The following is a 14949-nucleotide window of genomic DNA, read 5'->3' as shown; positions in this document are numbered from 1 at the left end:
TATGGGGAAAAGGCAGGGCAATGGCACTAGGTCATAATGCTCATTTGGAGAACCGGTACAGACATGATGGGCCAAATAGCCTCCTTCTGTGCCGTTAAAACTTTGTGATATGAATAGAACATGACATGTTTCTGTTGTACAATCATTATCTGCATTAGTTGAATCAGAAATAAAAGGACAAGTGTTCATGTTGGACTGGTCAAACATACGACATGTAAACTTTATTCATTCACCTTTATTATCTTAACAAAGATTTACCATTGTTTGTTTTGCCTTAAAAGTAACAGTGACTTAATAAGTAATTAACTGGATGTGACATGCCATTGTAAGGATGTGAAAGGTACTATATAAATGCAAGCTCTTTCTTTCTCTTTCCCAGATAACTATCACACCTGTTCAAGATCCTTGCTCCTAATGTCATGTCATCAAGTTTCATCCTTCCCCAACCCCAAATATTTGCATGAGTTTTTTTTTTTAAATTTGATCAATTAAAATTTCATGAATACAAGTAATGCTCAGGGAAAAAATCTCTGGGCAAAACAACATTGTTGTGGATATCTTTGCAACTTTACTCCCCCACAAAGTATGCAATTTCTTTAAAACTATATTTTAAGTAAGTTTAGTGATGTCATTGTGAAAGGTGAAATCCAGCTATCTCTCTAACCTCAGGTGCTGAAGTTAATTGTAACAGCTCTATCACTATCCTGGCTGAGATCAGTTAACTCATCACACACAGATGCAGAATCAAACATGGAACCATTTTGTTTTGTGGGCCTCCACTGAGCCATTGAGGAGTTGAATCAGCATTGATGACATTATATGGAACTAACAATCTTTTTGCTTTTCCACATTTTTGTACTCATTTAAAGCATCCACTAAAAGGTGCACTAACGGAGCTGCTTGTGATATAATCTCCGACTTTCCCTTCCATCGGGGCAGAGTTTTCCACCTATATTTATTCCTCCCTCTCCTTTCAATACCTGTGGAGTATGAAAAATGCTACATCCTGCCATTCCACGGAACAATGTGTTGGTGAACTATGGAACTGACTGTTCTATCAGGACTTTTGTTTTGAAAAATATTTCCTTTTTGTAATACCTCAGATACTTCATATTCTTCCAAATATTGAAAGAGAAATATCTGGATTGGAACTAGTTACACCGCAACCTCCTTATAGATATATTTGCCTATGCCATTCCATTCCTCAATGAGGTTAACCTACATACTTGACAGTGTGCAAAGGGTTCTGGTTATTGGCTACATCTCAAATGGTATACAGGAGTTCTCTTTTACTCTCCCTGCAATGCTGCTGCAGCTTTCTGAGGCATTGGCCAATGTACATTTTTTACAAAGTTGTTTGTGTATCCATGATGTCCTCAGGGAAGTGAATACAATTTTAAGTTAATCTTTTATTCCATGAAGATATTTTGTAATTATCTTTCCAACTTTCCCCTTGGGTCTCCACATTTTGTTTGATGAAGGGACCAACAAAATAGTAAAGTACCAGATATGACTCACCTGCCAGTTTTCCTCAACTCACTGAGATGATCAATGTTCGATTGGTCACTCCTCCTAATGATGTTGCTGAGATTGTAAACTGTAAGGTGTCACAGCAATTAGCCAATATTCAATTGCTGGCACACAGCTAGCTGGTATTCTACCTGCTGTGCTATTATTTACCTTTCAATTTGCCTTCTGCAAATTTCATTTTAAAGTTGAAAATTTTGAAAAGGGCTAACATAATTCACAAATTAACAAAAATTAAAGGGAAAATCTTTTTTACAGTATTTCACCATATGCTACAGGGAATGGATTGCACATTTTTGACTTATTAAAAATATACATCTTAAAATGAAGAGGAACACAATACACAATCACAGGAAAGAGCCAAATCAGCAGTGTTTTAGGAATTGGCTCTGTAGACCAATTCATGAAACACATTTCAGTCATCTGCATCAAATGGTCATCATTGTCCCTTTGCTCACTGTTGCTAGTTGATTTTGCTGCACCAACACTTCTTGCTGTTGCACATTCTACATGTCAGGCCCCAAGGGAATATCATAAAACTCTGCTCCAGTGAATAGGAATAAAAGCCAATGAAAAACAAATTATCCCGTTTGGTAGATTAACCTACAATCATTGGGTAAGAAATAGATCCAACAAAGACAAGATCCGATGCAATTTTAGAAATTAATAGCCAATTTGACGCTATACAGAATGACTAAACGTATTGACAAATTCGTTTAGAACCATTCTGGCAACAGAGCTCAGATGTCACTTGGCCAAACAAAAATGGATGTGGATTCCTTGCCTTCTCCGATCAGAGGCAGCAACCAGCAGATAATTAATGAATGCCAATAAATAGTTATCAGCTGATATACTTCGGATTAACAGAACACCCATTGGCTGAAAGGCAGTAGTTCACAAACTTTTCAAATGGATTAGTAATTGCAGACTCCCAATCTATATTATATTATAAAATACTCACAATGGGAAAGCATTGCATATAAAGAGTGTTTCATTAATACTTTTGCAAAAACTAGTAATTACTTAGTTTGCAGTTTGAAATACTGATGTAGACGGTGATGGAACAGGCCAAACAAACCAGAGATCAAAGATGTGTGTGACTGCACTAACATTCCAGCACATGCCAACTTTTAATATGGTTAAAAACTGCCTATTAATTGCATGCATACACCAATTAGTTCACAGATGACATCCAATACAAGCAACTATTGGCCAAGTCAGTATTAACAGTAGTCACACTCTATTTAGATGTTCAAAAGGCTCAAAGCAGGTTACTATTTTATTAAAAGAAAACTTTCCATAAACAGGCAAGTTTCCTTTCCTCCAGTTCTATTTCATTTGAATCTAACATTTTCGGGAATATTTTACAAATCTGTGCAAACCCAGCTCAGTTTCTCAGTGTTATTTAATGATTCAAATAATTTGCATTATTGCAACATGGTGGAAGATTTAAGTAAGTTCACCTGACAGTTTTTCTATGATTGTAGCAATCAAACCAACAAAGAGATTAATATGAACAGAAAATGCTGGAAATACTCAGCAGGTCAGGCAGCACTCTAATGGCACTTGTTCATTGCATGAGTCCAACTGCAATGCATATCACTTCAGTAGCTGGGCTTCCGCTTCCACTTCTCTCCTGCCAAAAGTAAATGTGACATACCGCTGAAAACCATTCTGGTGGAGGCACCCATCACCACAAAGGAGGCCAGTTTTTGGGAGCTTTGGCAGCCGATATCAGATCAGCTACCCGTGCAGGACTAACACTAACTACTGCTCATTGATACAAAGTGGACAGGTTGCCTTTTTCTCTTTCATCCCCTTTCCCTCCTGCTGTTTTTTCTGCCTTTTGGCTGCAAGCAAGATTATTTTGTGGATCTCATGGAAAATCTCCCTGGGCCCCCAGAGGTCTAGGGATTCTAGTTTGAGAACCTCTGATCTAGGGGACTGTTATGAGGCCATTGTTGTAGTCAGACTGACTACCGGCCTGAAAAACCTGTATCATGATGATGAATTGTAACATGTTGAATTGGATTTAGTATACTGCTCTGAGGAGCTGTCGATGTCTAGAGATGCCACAAAATTAGCATGTTCAATAATATCACACCATCTGTCTATTGAATTAACTTACATTGGAGAGATAAGATGGTTGGAAAAGTTTTCCAGGATCCAAAGCTAGTGTTCAGAGATGAAATAATATAAGTATTTCCTTACTGCTCAAATAATCTCTCACAATGAAATTCCCCGAGTACAACAGACCATTTCTAGATTTGGCTGGCAAACTGTTAACCTGCTCCAAGGCATGTTCGTTGTTCTTCTGTAACTAGCGACTGGATGGTAGGTGAGAGCAGCATTTTGTTGTGTCCTTGGATTTTCCCTATGGGGTAACACGCCCACAATAGTTTGTCTTAGATCAGGAACCCATTCTCATGGGAGTGCAGAAAATAGTTTACTAGTCAGTGATTAGCAATGTTCCTGCTAAGCTGTGCATGGCCATGCAACAGCCTGGAAGGTACTAGGCAGACTTTGTCAAATATTCCACCTGTGTAAAAAAATTCAAAGGTACCGCACATGGAAAAACTAGCTGCACATAACAACAAATATTTACAGGAACGTTGGTCATTAGATCATATAAGCACCAATAGCCCCAAGTGATTTTGTGCAGCATGTTATTTCATGATCACATGTAGGGCAATTTGCTGCCAAGCAACAGTTTTGCATCACAAGTTTTGGAAATAGTTTGGAAAAATGCTGTTTTTGTGCAGATGTGAGCAATAACAAATAACTCACCTACTAACACTCATACTAACACACATAACTATACCCTCCATCAGAATAAACTGTTTTGCTGAATACATCCTGATTCCCCACACACTGCTGGCACATTCTAAATTAGCACTCTTACTTCCAGTTCCTTACTACTGCTTAAAATATGGAGTTCAGCAAGGGGAGATATTTTAACATAAAATATTGTTTTTCCTGGCCAAAATATTAAATAAGTTTACATATATAAAGTCATGTTCAAACTGTTTTGGTTAGACCACACCTTGAGTATTGTGCCTAGTTCTGGTCACTGAAGCACAGGGGAGACACTTGAATACTGGAGATAGTTTAGAGAAGAGGCACAAAATTGATCCCAAAGTCAAAGAATTGAAGTGTGAGGAAAGATTGGAGAAGCTTTGGCTTTTCTACTATGGAAGGGATAACGTTATAGAGCTTATACTAACAACTTGCATTTACATAGAACAACATCTGAAGTGATTCATAGGGAATCAAGGTATATGGACAGACAAACAAAACAGATTAGGAGGGGTGACTTAAAGCTCAGGCAAACTCCTTAAGGAGAGTTTTAAAGGAAGAAAAGGAGGTGGATATGCAAGGATTTAGGAAAAGAATTCTGCAGAGTTGAACCAAGGAGGCTGAAGGTGTAGCCACCAATGGAGGAGTGGACTGGGAGGATTTGTCCACGAAGCTGGAGTCAGAAGAAGAGAGTGTTTCAGGGGTGGGTTGTAGAATTGGAGGAAGTTATAGAGATAGGGAAGAGACAAATCCCCATGGAAGGATTTAAGCACAGCAATGAGAATTTTAAAATTGAGATGTTCGTGACTGGAAACAAACTGATCAGCGAAGCGAGGCGTGATGAGCAAACTAAACTAAGCGTGAGATATGATATGGTTAATGGATGAGTTGAAGTTTTGATGGTGAAGAATGGGAGGCTGGCCAGGAAAGGATTGGAATAGATGAATCTGGAGGTGACAAAGGCATGGATGAAAGTTTCAATGGAAGATAGAGGCAATGGTGGGTGATATTAAAATGTCAGAGTTCAACATCCCTTTCGTTGTAGTGCTCAGTTGCCAACTTTGGTGCTTTAACTGAAGATTTATTCCACATTTAAATCGTGCCAGCAAAGAGAATTCAGCTTTATCTGGCTCTTGGTCACTGTGTGTCAGTATTCTCAATTATATTCCCCACATTTACTTTTAGAAGCACATCACGTATTTTCCACATCAAGCTGTCCAATTCTGACGTTATAATTAATGGCTCCAATCAGTCAGCCTACCGCACAAATCAAGCATTTGGTGCTAGTGGCATAGATAGGCCTGCCTTCTTACCTGACAGGCATTCAGTCATCTGTTATAAAGCTGAAGCAGCAGACAACCCAATTAATCTGGATTCAATCTCTACCCTAACCAAAGTTTTGAGTGGATTAACTAAGTCATTGTTAATTTAGCCCAAATAACAATGGCCTGTTTCAGAAAATTTGAATAGTATTAGACGAGTTGATAAATGCAGCTAATAGATGAATACTCGTATGTCTGTATATAGTGAACAAACTCACATTTTAGAAAGTTAAGACCAGGTTTTTTTTTAAAAAGATCAGCTGCTATAATTTTACAATCTCTTTAGTTAAAAAGAAACTTCAATCATAATTAGTCTTGAGATATGGTAATATATAACTTACAGCATTTCAGTAGCCAATGCGGTAGAGCTTGCATTTTGTATACAATTGGCAATACCAAAACAAACGATCCCCAAGATGTGCCCATTTTGAAAAGCATATTTTACCCTGATTCCCATTCAAACTTATTTCCATATTACTGAACACAAAACCTGACACAAGCAAGCACCACTGGGCAGAGATTTTAAATGCTGCTTTAAAAAATATTCCTTGATAGATTAAAGAGTGGTAACTTGGTAAAGTTTGATTAATGCAGCTAAAATGAGTCCATCAAAAAAAATAAGCATATTAAAATCAGTGTCAATTTGTTACCATGAGTAATCAGATTTTAAATGACTGAAAATGGCTTAAAAATATACAGAATTGTTTTCTGGTTAGATTGAAGTACAGTAGTCAATTCCTTAGTAAATTAAAAAAAACTTTCAAGTAATAGATCGGTTGGAGACTTGGGTGGAGAAACGGCAGATGGAGTTTAATCCGGACAAATGTGAGGTAATGCATTTTGGAAGGTCTAATACAGGTAGGAATTATACAGTAAATGGCAGAATCCTTAAGTGCATCAACGGGCAGAGGGATCTGGGTGTACAGGTCCAGAGGTCACTGGAAGTGGCAATGCAGGTGGATAAGGTAGTCAGGAAGGCATATGGCATGCTTGCCTTCATCGGCAGGGGTATTGAGTATAAAAGTTGGGAAGTCATGCTGCAGCTGTATAGAACCTTGGTTAGGCCACACTTGGAATATTGCATGAAATTCTGATTGCCACATTACCAGAAAGATATGGAGGCGTTGGAGAGAGTGCAGAGGAGGTTTACCAGGATGCTGCCTGGTCTGGAAGTTATTAGCTATGAGGAGAGGTTGGAGAAACTTGGATTGTTCTCACTAGAGCGACGGAGATTGAGGGGTGACTTGATAGAAGTTTACAAAATTATGAGTGGCATGGACAGAGTAGATAGTCAGAAGCTTTTTCCCAGGGTGCAAAGTCAGTTACTAGGGGACGTAGGTTTAAGGTGAGAGGAGAAAACTTTAGAGGAGATGTGCGGGGCAAGTTTTTTACGCAGAGGGTAGTGAGTGTCTGGAATTCTCTGCCAGAGGAGGTGGTGGAAGCAGGTATGATAGTGGTGTTTAAGAGGCAGCTTGACAAATACATGAATAGGATGGGAGTAGAGGGATATGGACCCTGGAAGTGCAAAATGTTTTAGTTTGACAGGCAATATGATCGGCGCAGGCTTGGCGGGCCAAATGGGCCTGTTCCTGTGCTGTACTTTTCTTTGTTCTTTGCTCTTTAATACCTATTAGTGACTTTGTGCTCCAAAGATCTTGCTTAAATTTTAGACCCTCCTTGACAATGCAATTAGTGGAAACTCCTAAATAGTGATTAGTTCACGCAAGGCCAGTTTCGTAGATTGGGCCTGCTTCCAGTGCAATGTTTTTAAAACTAGCAGAAACTCAAGTTGCATTGAACACAACTTATGCTTAAAATTCTGCAACCCTCTGTGTCAGTTACACTGATTTTGGCTGCATTGTGCTGATATAACCAGCAGAATCAAGCATAAACCCCAAGCCAATATCTTCTTCCAAAGATCACTACAAATGACTTTCAGATATGCATTATTAAAGATGATGGACTGGCCCACATTTTCAATTTAATCCATATATATATATATAAAATATGCTGTGTGCTGCTTAAGACAACTCAGAGTCGTTAGAAGAGCAGGGGTGTTATGCCATTATGGGAAATGGAATTTTGGCTTGTATTGCCAGGGGTTGGAGTTTAAAAATAGGGAAGTCTTGTTACAACTGTACAGGGTGTTGGTGAGGCCACACCTGGAGTACTGCGTACAATTTTGGCCACCATATTTAAGAAAGGATACACTGGCATTGAAGGAAGTTCAGAAGAGATTCACTAGGCCAATTCCTGGGATGAAGGGGTTGAATTATCAAGAACGGCTAAACAGGTTAGACCTTTATTCATTAAGACTTTAGAAGAATGGCGGGGGGTGATCATATTAAAACATATAAGATTCTGAGGGGGCTTGACAGGGTAGATGTTGAGAAAATGTTTCCACTAGTGGGGTAATCTCGAACTAGAGGACAATCTCGAACTAAGGGATATAGTTACAGAAAAAGGGGACACTCATTTAAATCTGAGATGAAAAGGAATTTCTTCTCTCAGAGAATAGTGAATGTCTGGAATTCTCTGCCCCAGTGAGTTCTGGAGGCTAGATCACTGACAGTATTTGAAGAGGAGGCAGATAGATTTTTGAAATATTGGGGAGTTGAGGGCTACGAGGAGCTGGCATGAAAGAGGAGCTGAGGCTTGGGGCAGATCAGCCATGATCTTATTGAATGGTGGGGCGGGATTGAGGGGCCAAATGGCCAACTCCTGCTCCTATTTCTTATGTTCTTTTTATCACTAGGGACTCTGATTCATTGGTTTCAGGGTGGCCCTGAGATCTAAGAGGCTTGATATCTGGGAGTGCTGGGATGAGGTGTCAGAATTTTCCGTACTTTGAGGAGGGATCCCAGGTCTAGAAGCATTGCAAGGGAACAAAGTTCAGAGGGTTTTATGAGACTGAAAGGAATCCTGGAATCTGAAAGTCGGGAATACACCTGGGGAAGGAGGTCCTAGAAGAACTGAGGGGTGGCTATAGGAAAATTACAGGGCATGATCTGATATTCAAGAGAATGAGACACAAAGTTAGTTTGGTCCCTTCGGAAAAGCAGGTACTGTTCTCTCCTCTCAGGCTCTTCCCCAAACCCATCTTCAGCATCCTTTTGAACCACCAGCTACCATGCCAGCATTTGCCCCATGTCTATCTGCTCCCCACCATAAAACAGTGAGTGAATTATAAATGGGTTTATAGTCTTTGTGCTCCTTGATGAATCTTATTTTCCATATACTAACAAAAATGATCTTGAAGCATGCTCAAAGTTCATTGTTTCGGCAGACTACAACTTTTTATATGAAAAATACCTTTAAGCCTCAAAAATGGTTTGGCTGCTGTCTCGGGTTTTTTTCTAAACTGAATTTGGAGCAGAAATGAAGAGGGCAGGGCTTTCCATGGTTGTCACTGATGGTGTCCACTCAAGTGGAACCCAGTAATTCAAATTCTTTTTCAGCTAGTTTTATATCAGCTAGAAAAACCTCAACATTTCTACTTAGAAAAAGAAATCCGTTCTGGATGAACAATCTTTGTTTGTCTTCCTAGCAGTCAATAAAAGAAATGATGTGCTATTAATTACAGGTTTTGTTTGTCTGGTCATAGTAGAAAAGGAGCTGTAGGTGTTAATATTTAACACTATAAATAATAAGAGACTTGAAATGCTGGAAGAATTCATTACCTATTTGTTTCAAAGATTTTTATGGAAAGAGCAAAGAAGTGCTAAGAGATGAGAGGCTACAGCTTTTTGCATCAACTTATGAGAAATCAACTAATCAATGCTAAGGACATACTTCAAATACACTTTCTATTTTCCATATTTTGGCACCTGTCAAAAAAGATTTGTCTAAATCCGTTTTTATGGATTTTGCCCAAGGAGTTTTATCAGTTTTACCTTTTGTTGGCTCACCCCACAGCTATTAAATTGGCTTGAGGTCTGGCTCCTGCCCCCATCTGGGGCAGAAGTTCCACCTCTGAGTGGTGCCAGGCAATCAAATGGCCATCAGCTCTCTGGTCCCAGCAGCACCACTGGGAGCAGTGGCCACTGTTGGGACTGCATCCAGTCTCCAGTAGTGATCACCAATTGAGCAAGATGCTAAAGTAAGGTGTGGGGGAGGGGTATCATCAGGGTTAAGCTGACAGGCTGGCCAAGGGAGAGGTTGGGGTGCAGGGTGGACAGGCAAGGCAAGGTTGGGAAGACCTTGAGGGAGGGGCCTCTGATGGGCACAGGTGGCCTGTACAGGGGGTGCACCCCCTTGCCCAGTCACCAGACCGAGTAGTGAAAGCTGCCAGGCTGCACACTTAACGTGAGCCTCTTCCACTGAGAGTTAAAGCCCAGTGACATTGGGAGGAGGCCGTTTGGTGGCCATTAAAATTGTGGCAGGGGTGGGGATGAGTGGGTAGTACCCATGGCAAGGAGGCCAATTTTATGGCCCCCACCCTCCTCACCACCTGCCAAACCACCCCTATGGGGCCATAAGATCAAAGTTTTTCGTATCTGACCTTATCTGTTCCTTATGTGGCTTGGTGTCACATTTTGTTTTATACTGCTCCTGTGAAATGCCTTGGAATGTTTCATTATGTTAAAGCACTATATAAATAAAAGTTGTTGTTACTACTGCAGTTTCAGATGACCTATTTATTCAAAATATGATTGCATAGCTCCATTAATGCTAAATGAGCTCTTTTACATGTGAATCAGACAAGAAACTTGCACCTTCTCTCAACGCAGGCCATGAAATTGCCTCTTGGACGTGTGTGTGCTGGCTAGAACATGTTGTTTTGATACAAAAGCAAAATGATTGCAGAGGCTGGATACCTGAGAAAAAAAAAATGCGGGAAATACTCAGCAGGTCAGGCAGCATTTGTGGAGAGAGAAGCAGAGTTAACGTATCACGTGGATGACCCTTCGTTATTTGATGCTAGGTTAAGTCAAGTCTTCTCTCCTCGAAACATCTTTTAATTCAAAACAACTGGACTTGGGGGGTAGGGGAAAGAAATGATCAAAACTGTTACTGTGCAGCTAAATAATCCCCAGACAAAAACACTGAGAAAGGTTAGAATTGTAGTTGTGTTCCACACTTTATTCATTAAAAAAAGCACTGAAATTTTTGACACAGTTATATAAAATGGTAGTAGCATTACATAAATAGTATTAAATTTTGTATTTTTTGTCTTTTTAAACATCAGATCAAGAGGTTACACAAAAAAAAATCGTTGATGAAAGTAGATACTTTTGTGGCAACAAATACTGAATTAAGCTTTCAGTAGCGCAGAGAGAGGCGACATTTACTAAACACTTTTTTTTCATATCTCAACAGTAGGTACATCTAGTCAACGTTCTCTATCAGCGCATTTTCCCCTAAAACTATGACAAACGGACACTGGTACAGTTAACACAAAGACATTCAAAAAAAGTTTTTTTTTGCAATGCAACCGGACCAACAAGATTTACACTTTTTTTTCCAAAACCGTTCACAGGAAGCAGCTATCTGTAAAAAGAAAAACATTGGACGCAGGAACGTAACAGAAGAAAAACTTAAAACACTTTCTTTCTTGAATGAATGACATTGGAAAGGCAACAGCTTTGTAAGTTGAAACACTTTATTAATAACTTTTCTTAATTATTATTTATCTGTGGTATTAGGACATGGTGGAGGTGTTATTAAGAATTATGATTTATTTAATGACAAGAGGTTGCACACGCAAGATCTAACGATGGAAGCTGAGTGCCACCAGCTCATTCACTTCACAGACACCCGCGACTTTTCATTTTTTAAATAATTGTTTGAACCACAAGATACTGTCCTAACAGAGGTACATGTGGCAGGTTAATTAATACCTGTGTGTACTTTCATAAAGTACCAAGCCCAAATTTTTCTCTCATCTGCACCTGACCATCAACTCTTAATAATAAAACTCATTAAAAAAAATAACCCCAATTCACCCTTGGGCACTACTTCCGACCCAGGGTACAGTATGTAAGTAGCTCTGCATAGAGATGCCATCTCCTTCACTCGTTCGCATACAAACACACAATGCATGGGGAAGGGGGGGGGGGGGGGGGGGGGGGGGGGGGGTGGCAGCGGTGGGGAGGGGTGGGGGGGGGGGATGGGGGGGTAACCTGAGAAATGTGCTCTGCAGTCTCCCTCCTGTTAAAACATTTCCAGCCCACAGTGAATTTCAAGTATCCCATTAATGACATAGAATATTAATTATAAATTAATATACTTTACAATTCTTTCAATAATTGACACATATAATATAATATTTACAGTTTTCAATAAATGCTTTTGCTACTTTTGTTTTAGCATCCCTGAGAATGGTCTCTTCTTTAAGTACCTTCACACACACAAAAACACATGGCATATGGTCACATGTGAGTAAGCCATCTCACTAAACTGTTTTGGTGGTGCGTGAGGTTTAGTGTTGCTTTGCTAGTACATTTCTTTAAAAAAATGTGTACTCTTTCTTTTGCTTTGAAACCTGGTCACTCATGGAGATTAAAGCTGACTATGGGAGACAGCAAGACAGAGATAATCAGACAGAGGGAAATATATATAGAGAAAGAGAGAGAACAAGTAAGAGATAGAGGTATTTGCCTTGTGTGACAGAATTTGGTATAATGGGTACACTCGTAAAGTGTAAGAAACTTTGTATAACTTTGTTTTCCATAATCCTTGAGTTTTATGTGCGAGAACAATTATTTTTGTGGCTACTGAAATTATTGAACAATGTATAAATTGGTTAATGCTCAAATAAATGCTGACTGGCTCCACTGGTTGTGCCAAGACACTGAGTACCACTCCAATGAGACAAGATCACAGTTGAACAAAAAAATAGGAACCAATAAAAGTTTATAAGTAGTGCATCAGCCAAAGCGTTCTCGGACAAGCATCATTAGCTTTTTCTTTCCCTTATAAATTTGTTTTAGATTATCTATGAACTGCGCAAATTGTATATGTCCATCCTGTGCCATCAGAAACGTCTCTCTGGCTTTGCTAAGAAATTCAATAAATTCCCCGTAATGGCGAGGGCTGATGTGTGTTAAACGAGAGTGGGTGGTGTTGATGTAAGCACCAATTGTGGCATCCAGCAGCTGGCGGAGCGGGGCTTTGTCAGTCGACATCAGTTTACCAGAATTTCGCCGGCCAGGAATGCCTGCCAGTCCAGGGGCTGTCATTGTGCACCTGCGCAGAATGTCCGATAACACTGTGGCACACTGTACGCTCTTAACCACCAGAGGGATAATGGCAGCTAGTTCATTTTTTCCCAAGGAGTGGCTCAATGCACATGCCCAAAGAACATCATTGATAGCTGGGTGGGTGTCTTGGTTGTAGGCTAAATTGAGGTGGGTCATGGCGAGGCTTGCAAGTTTGAAGGCCCGCAGCGGGTACCCTCTATGCTCCATATATCGAGCTATGGTAAACAATTGGGAATAGGTCATACCCGTAGAAGCTGCATCAATAACAATTTGGTAGGCCGTCTCAAAGGCAATATGGTCTTTTTCACACAGAGTTAATGCAGACAGTGCACAGTTCTGGGGGTCCTTCATGGCACACTGAAGAGCAAGGGTCCGCGCACAGCTCGCCAACTCCTCCCGTTGTGTGTAGTCCAGGTTCAGCCGAAGAATGGTGTTGTGTGATGTGACTGTGGCTGCCACAATACTAGTTGCTTCAGTTGGAGTGAAGAGAGTGTACCAGCTCTGCAGGATGCTGACCAAAGCTCGCACACCTACAAGGAAAGAGCAGAGGCAAAAGAGGACAACATGTAAGTGAACTGTACCACATTTAGACATTTTTCAGAATGGCCGAGCAAGACTTTGTATAAATTAGATTTATCTGAAGCCACTCATCAGGTTCCTGCCTTAATAGACTAACAAGAGAAATACATGAAAAAAGGATGGAATGACTATAGCTGAATGATGTAAAATTTATTGTTTCATAATGTTATCAATATTTATTGATCATATATTAGGCTTTCTCAGTTTTACCTTAATATTCTATTTTGCTTTAAAACTGGTGGTTAGAGATTGTCTGCTGGTGTTCTTTTTGTGGAACTTGAGCTTTTTGTTAAGTAGATGGTGGAGCAGCGTTTGGAGAAGAATTATAATGCTGCTGCAGCAAAACTTCATGCTGCAATGAGCAGTTAAAGGAGAGGGAAGGGAGCTCTACTTGGTTTGCTGTTAGCAATCTGCTTCTAATAATAAAACACACAAGGGATGACAGAGACCTCTATAAATGTACCAATTTCTTTCAGTAACAACAATGGGATAGACATTTTACAACATTTTGTGTTATAGAACAAATAACGATCTAGTAACACAAAATAAATGCCACGGGCCCTTCGAAGTACTAAGAATTTACATTGATATCCTTTTGAATTTTATATTTTTCACATTCCTTAGAAATATTATTGCTTAAACAGTGAATTCTGGCAACATTGGTTAATAGTGGATAAAGGGAGAACTTTGTCTTGATGGAGCTTTTGAACCTAAGCTGAAATAGGAAAGCTGAATTCACAATATTGAGATAGCTACTAACATGGGGTGTTCTGGCAGTCAAGCAATTGCAGCTGGAAAAGTTTTATTTGTGGACAGACGGTAACAAACCAGAAATGGTTAGCATGAATTAGTTAGGAAATTTATCCAGTGAAAGCCCAAGCAGAGTTAGCCGAATGCATCGCCATTTCTTGCATTTTAGAAATCTTTAACACTCAAGATAAACTTAAAATTAGTTTCGATTTGACAAAATATTTTAATGCAGGTTCTGAAAGGTTTACTGCAACGATTATAGTTGCATACCAACTTCTGTAGCACAGGTCACCAACCAGCGCACCATTTCCCTGCGCCTCCAATTGAGAGTCGACAAGGTCATCCGCATCACCTGCATGAAAACCAGATGAATTAGACTACATCCCTTTCCATTAGGTCTTTCCCCATCACCCCCAATCCCAAACATTGTTCTCAGCACTAGATTAAAGGCAGCAACATGCATCACATCTTCAACACTCTTATGTGGCACTAGTAAATGCACAATCTAACTCTCCTGTCACTGGAGAAATGAGGGAAAAGAACAGAATGCATTGCTCACAAACTGCTCCAATTTCTGGGAAGAATAAAGTGTTTCTGTATCCACCATCCCAAGAAGGGAAGGATAACATGCACTATGTCATTGGGACATTTAAAGAATGTAGATTGTAAATTTTGTGGATTTTTCAAACATACATACCAACAAGAAGCAGGAGTAGGCCTGCTCCACCATTTAGGATCATGGCTGATCTGATAGCAATCTCAAATCTGCATCC

The 14949-nt window shown here is 39.8% G+C and overlaps 1 protein-coding gene across 5 annotated transcripts in view; it reads right to left on the bottom strand.

The window, feature by feature from the left end:
• Nucleotides 1-11759: 11759 nt before the first annotated feature.
• The window catches only part of zswim5 (zinc finger, SWIM-type containing 5), a 252422-nt gene continuing 249232 nt past the window's right edge, over nucleotides 11760-14949 (bottom strand). For all 5 annotated transcript variants that reach the window (XM_041207622.1, XM_041207623.1, XM_041207626.1 and 2 more), the window contains 2 exons: nucleotides 14447-14528; nucleotides 11760-13377 (listed from right to left, as the gene is read on the bottom strand). In XM_041207622.1, the coding sequence (XP_041063556.1) occupies nucleotides 12515-13377; nucleotides 14447-14528 (945 nt within the window). In that variant the 3' untranslated portion in view covers nucleotides 11760-12514. The remainder of the gene's footprint in view (nucleotides 13378-14446; nucleotides 14529-14949) is intronic.

The sequence above is a fragment of the Carcharodon carcharias genome, chromosome 16 (assembly GCF_017639515.1).
Source record: "Carcharodon carcharias isolate sCarCar2 chromosome 16, sCarCar2.pri, whole genome shotgun sequence".
NCBI classification, from domain to species: Eukaryota; Metazoa; Chordata; class Chondrichthyes; order Lamniformes; family Lamnidae; genus Carcharodon; species Carcharodon carcharias.
The sequence above is the reverse complement of the archived record's forward strand: the minus strand, read 5'-3'. Positions and strand labels throughout refer to the sequence as shown.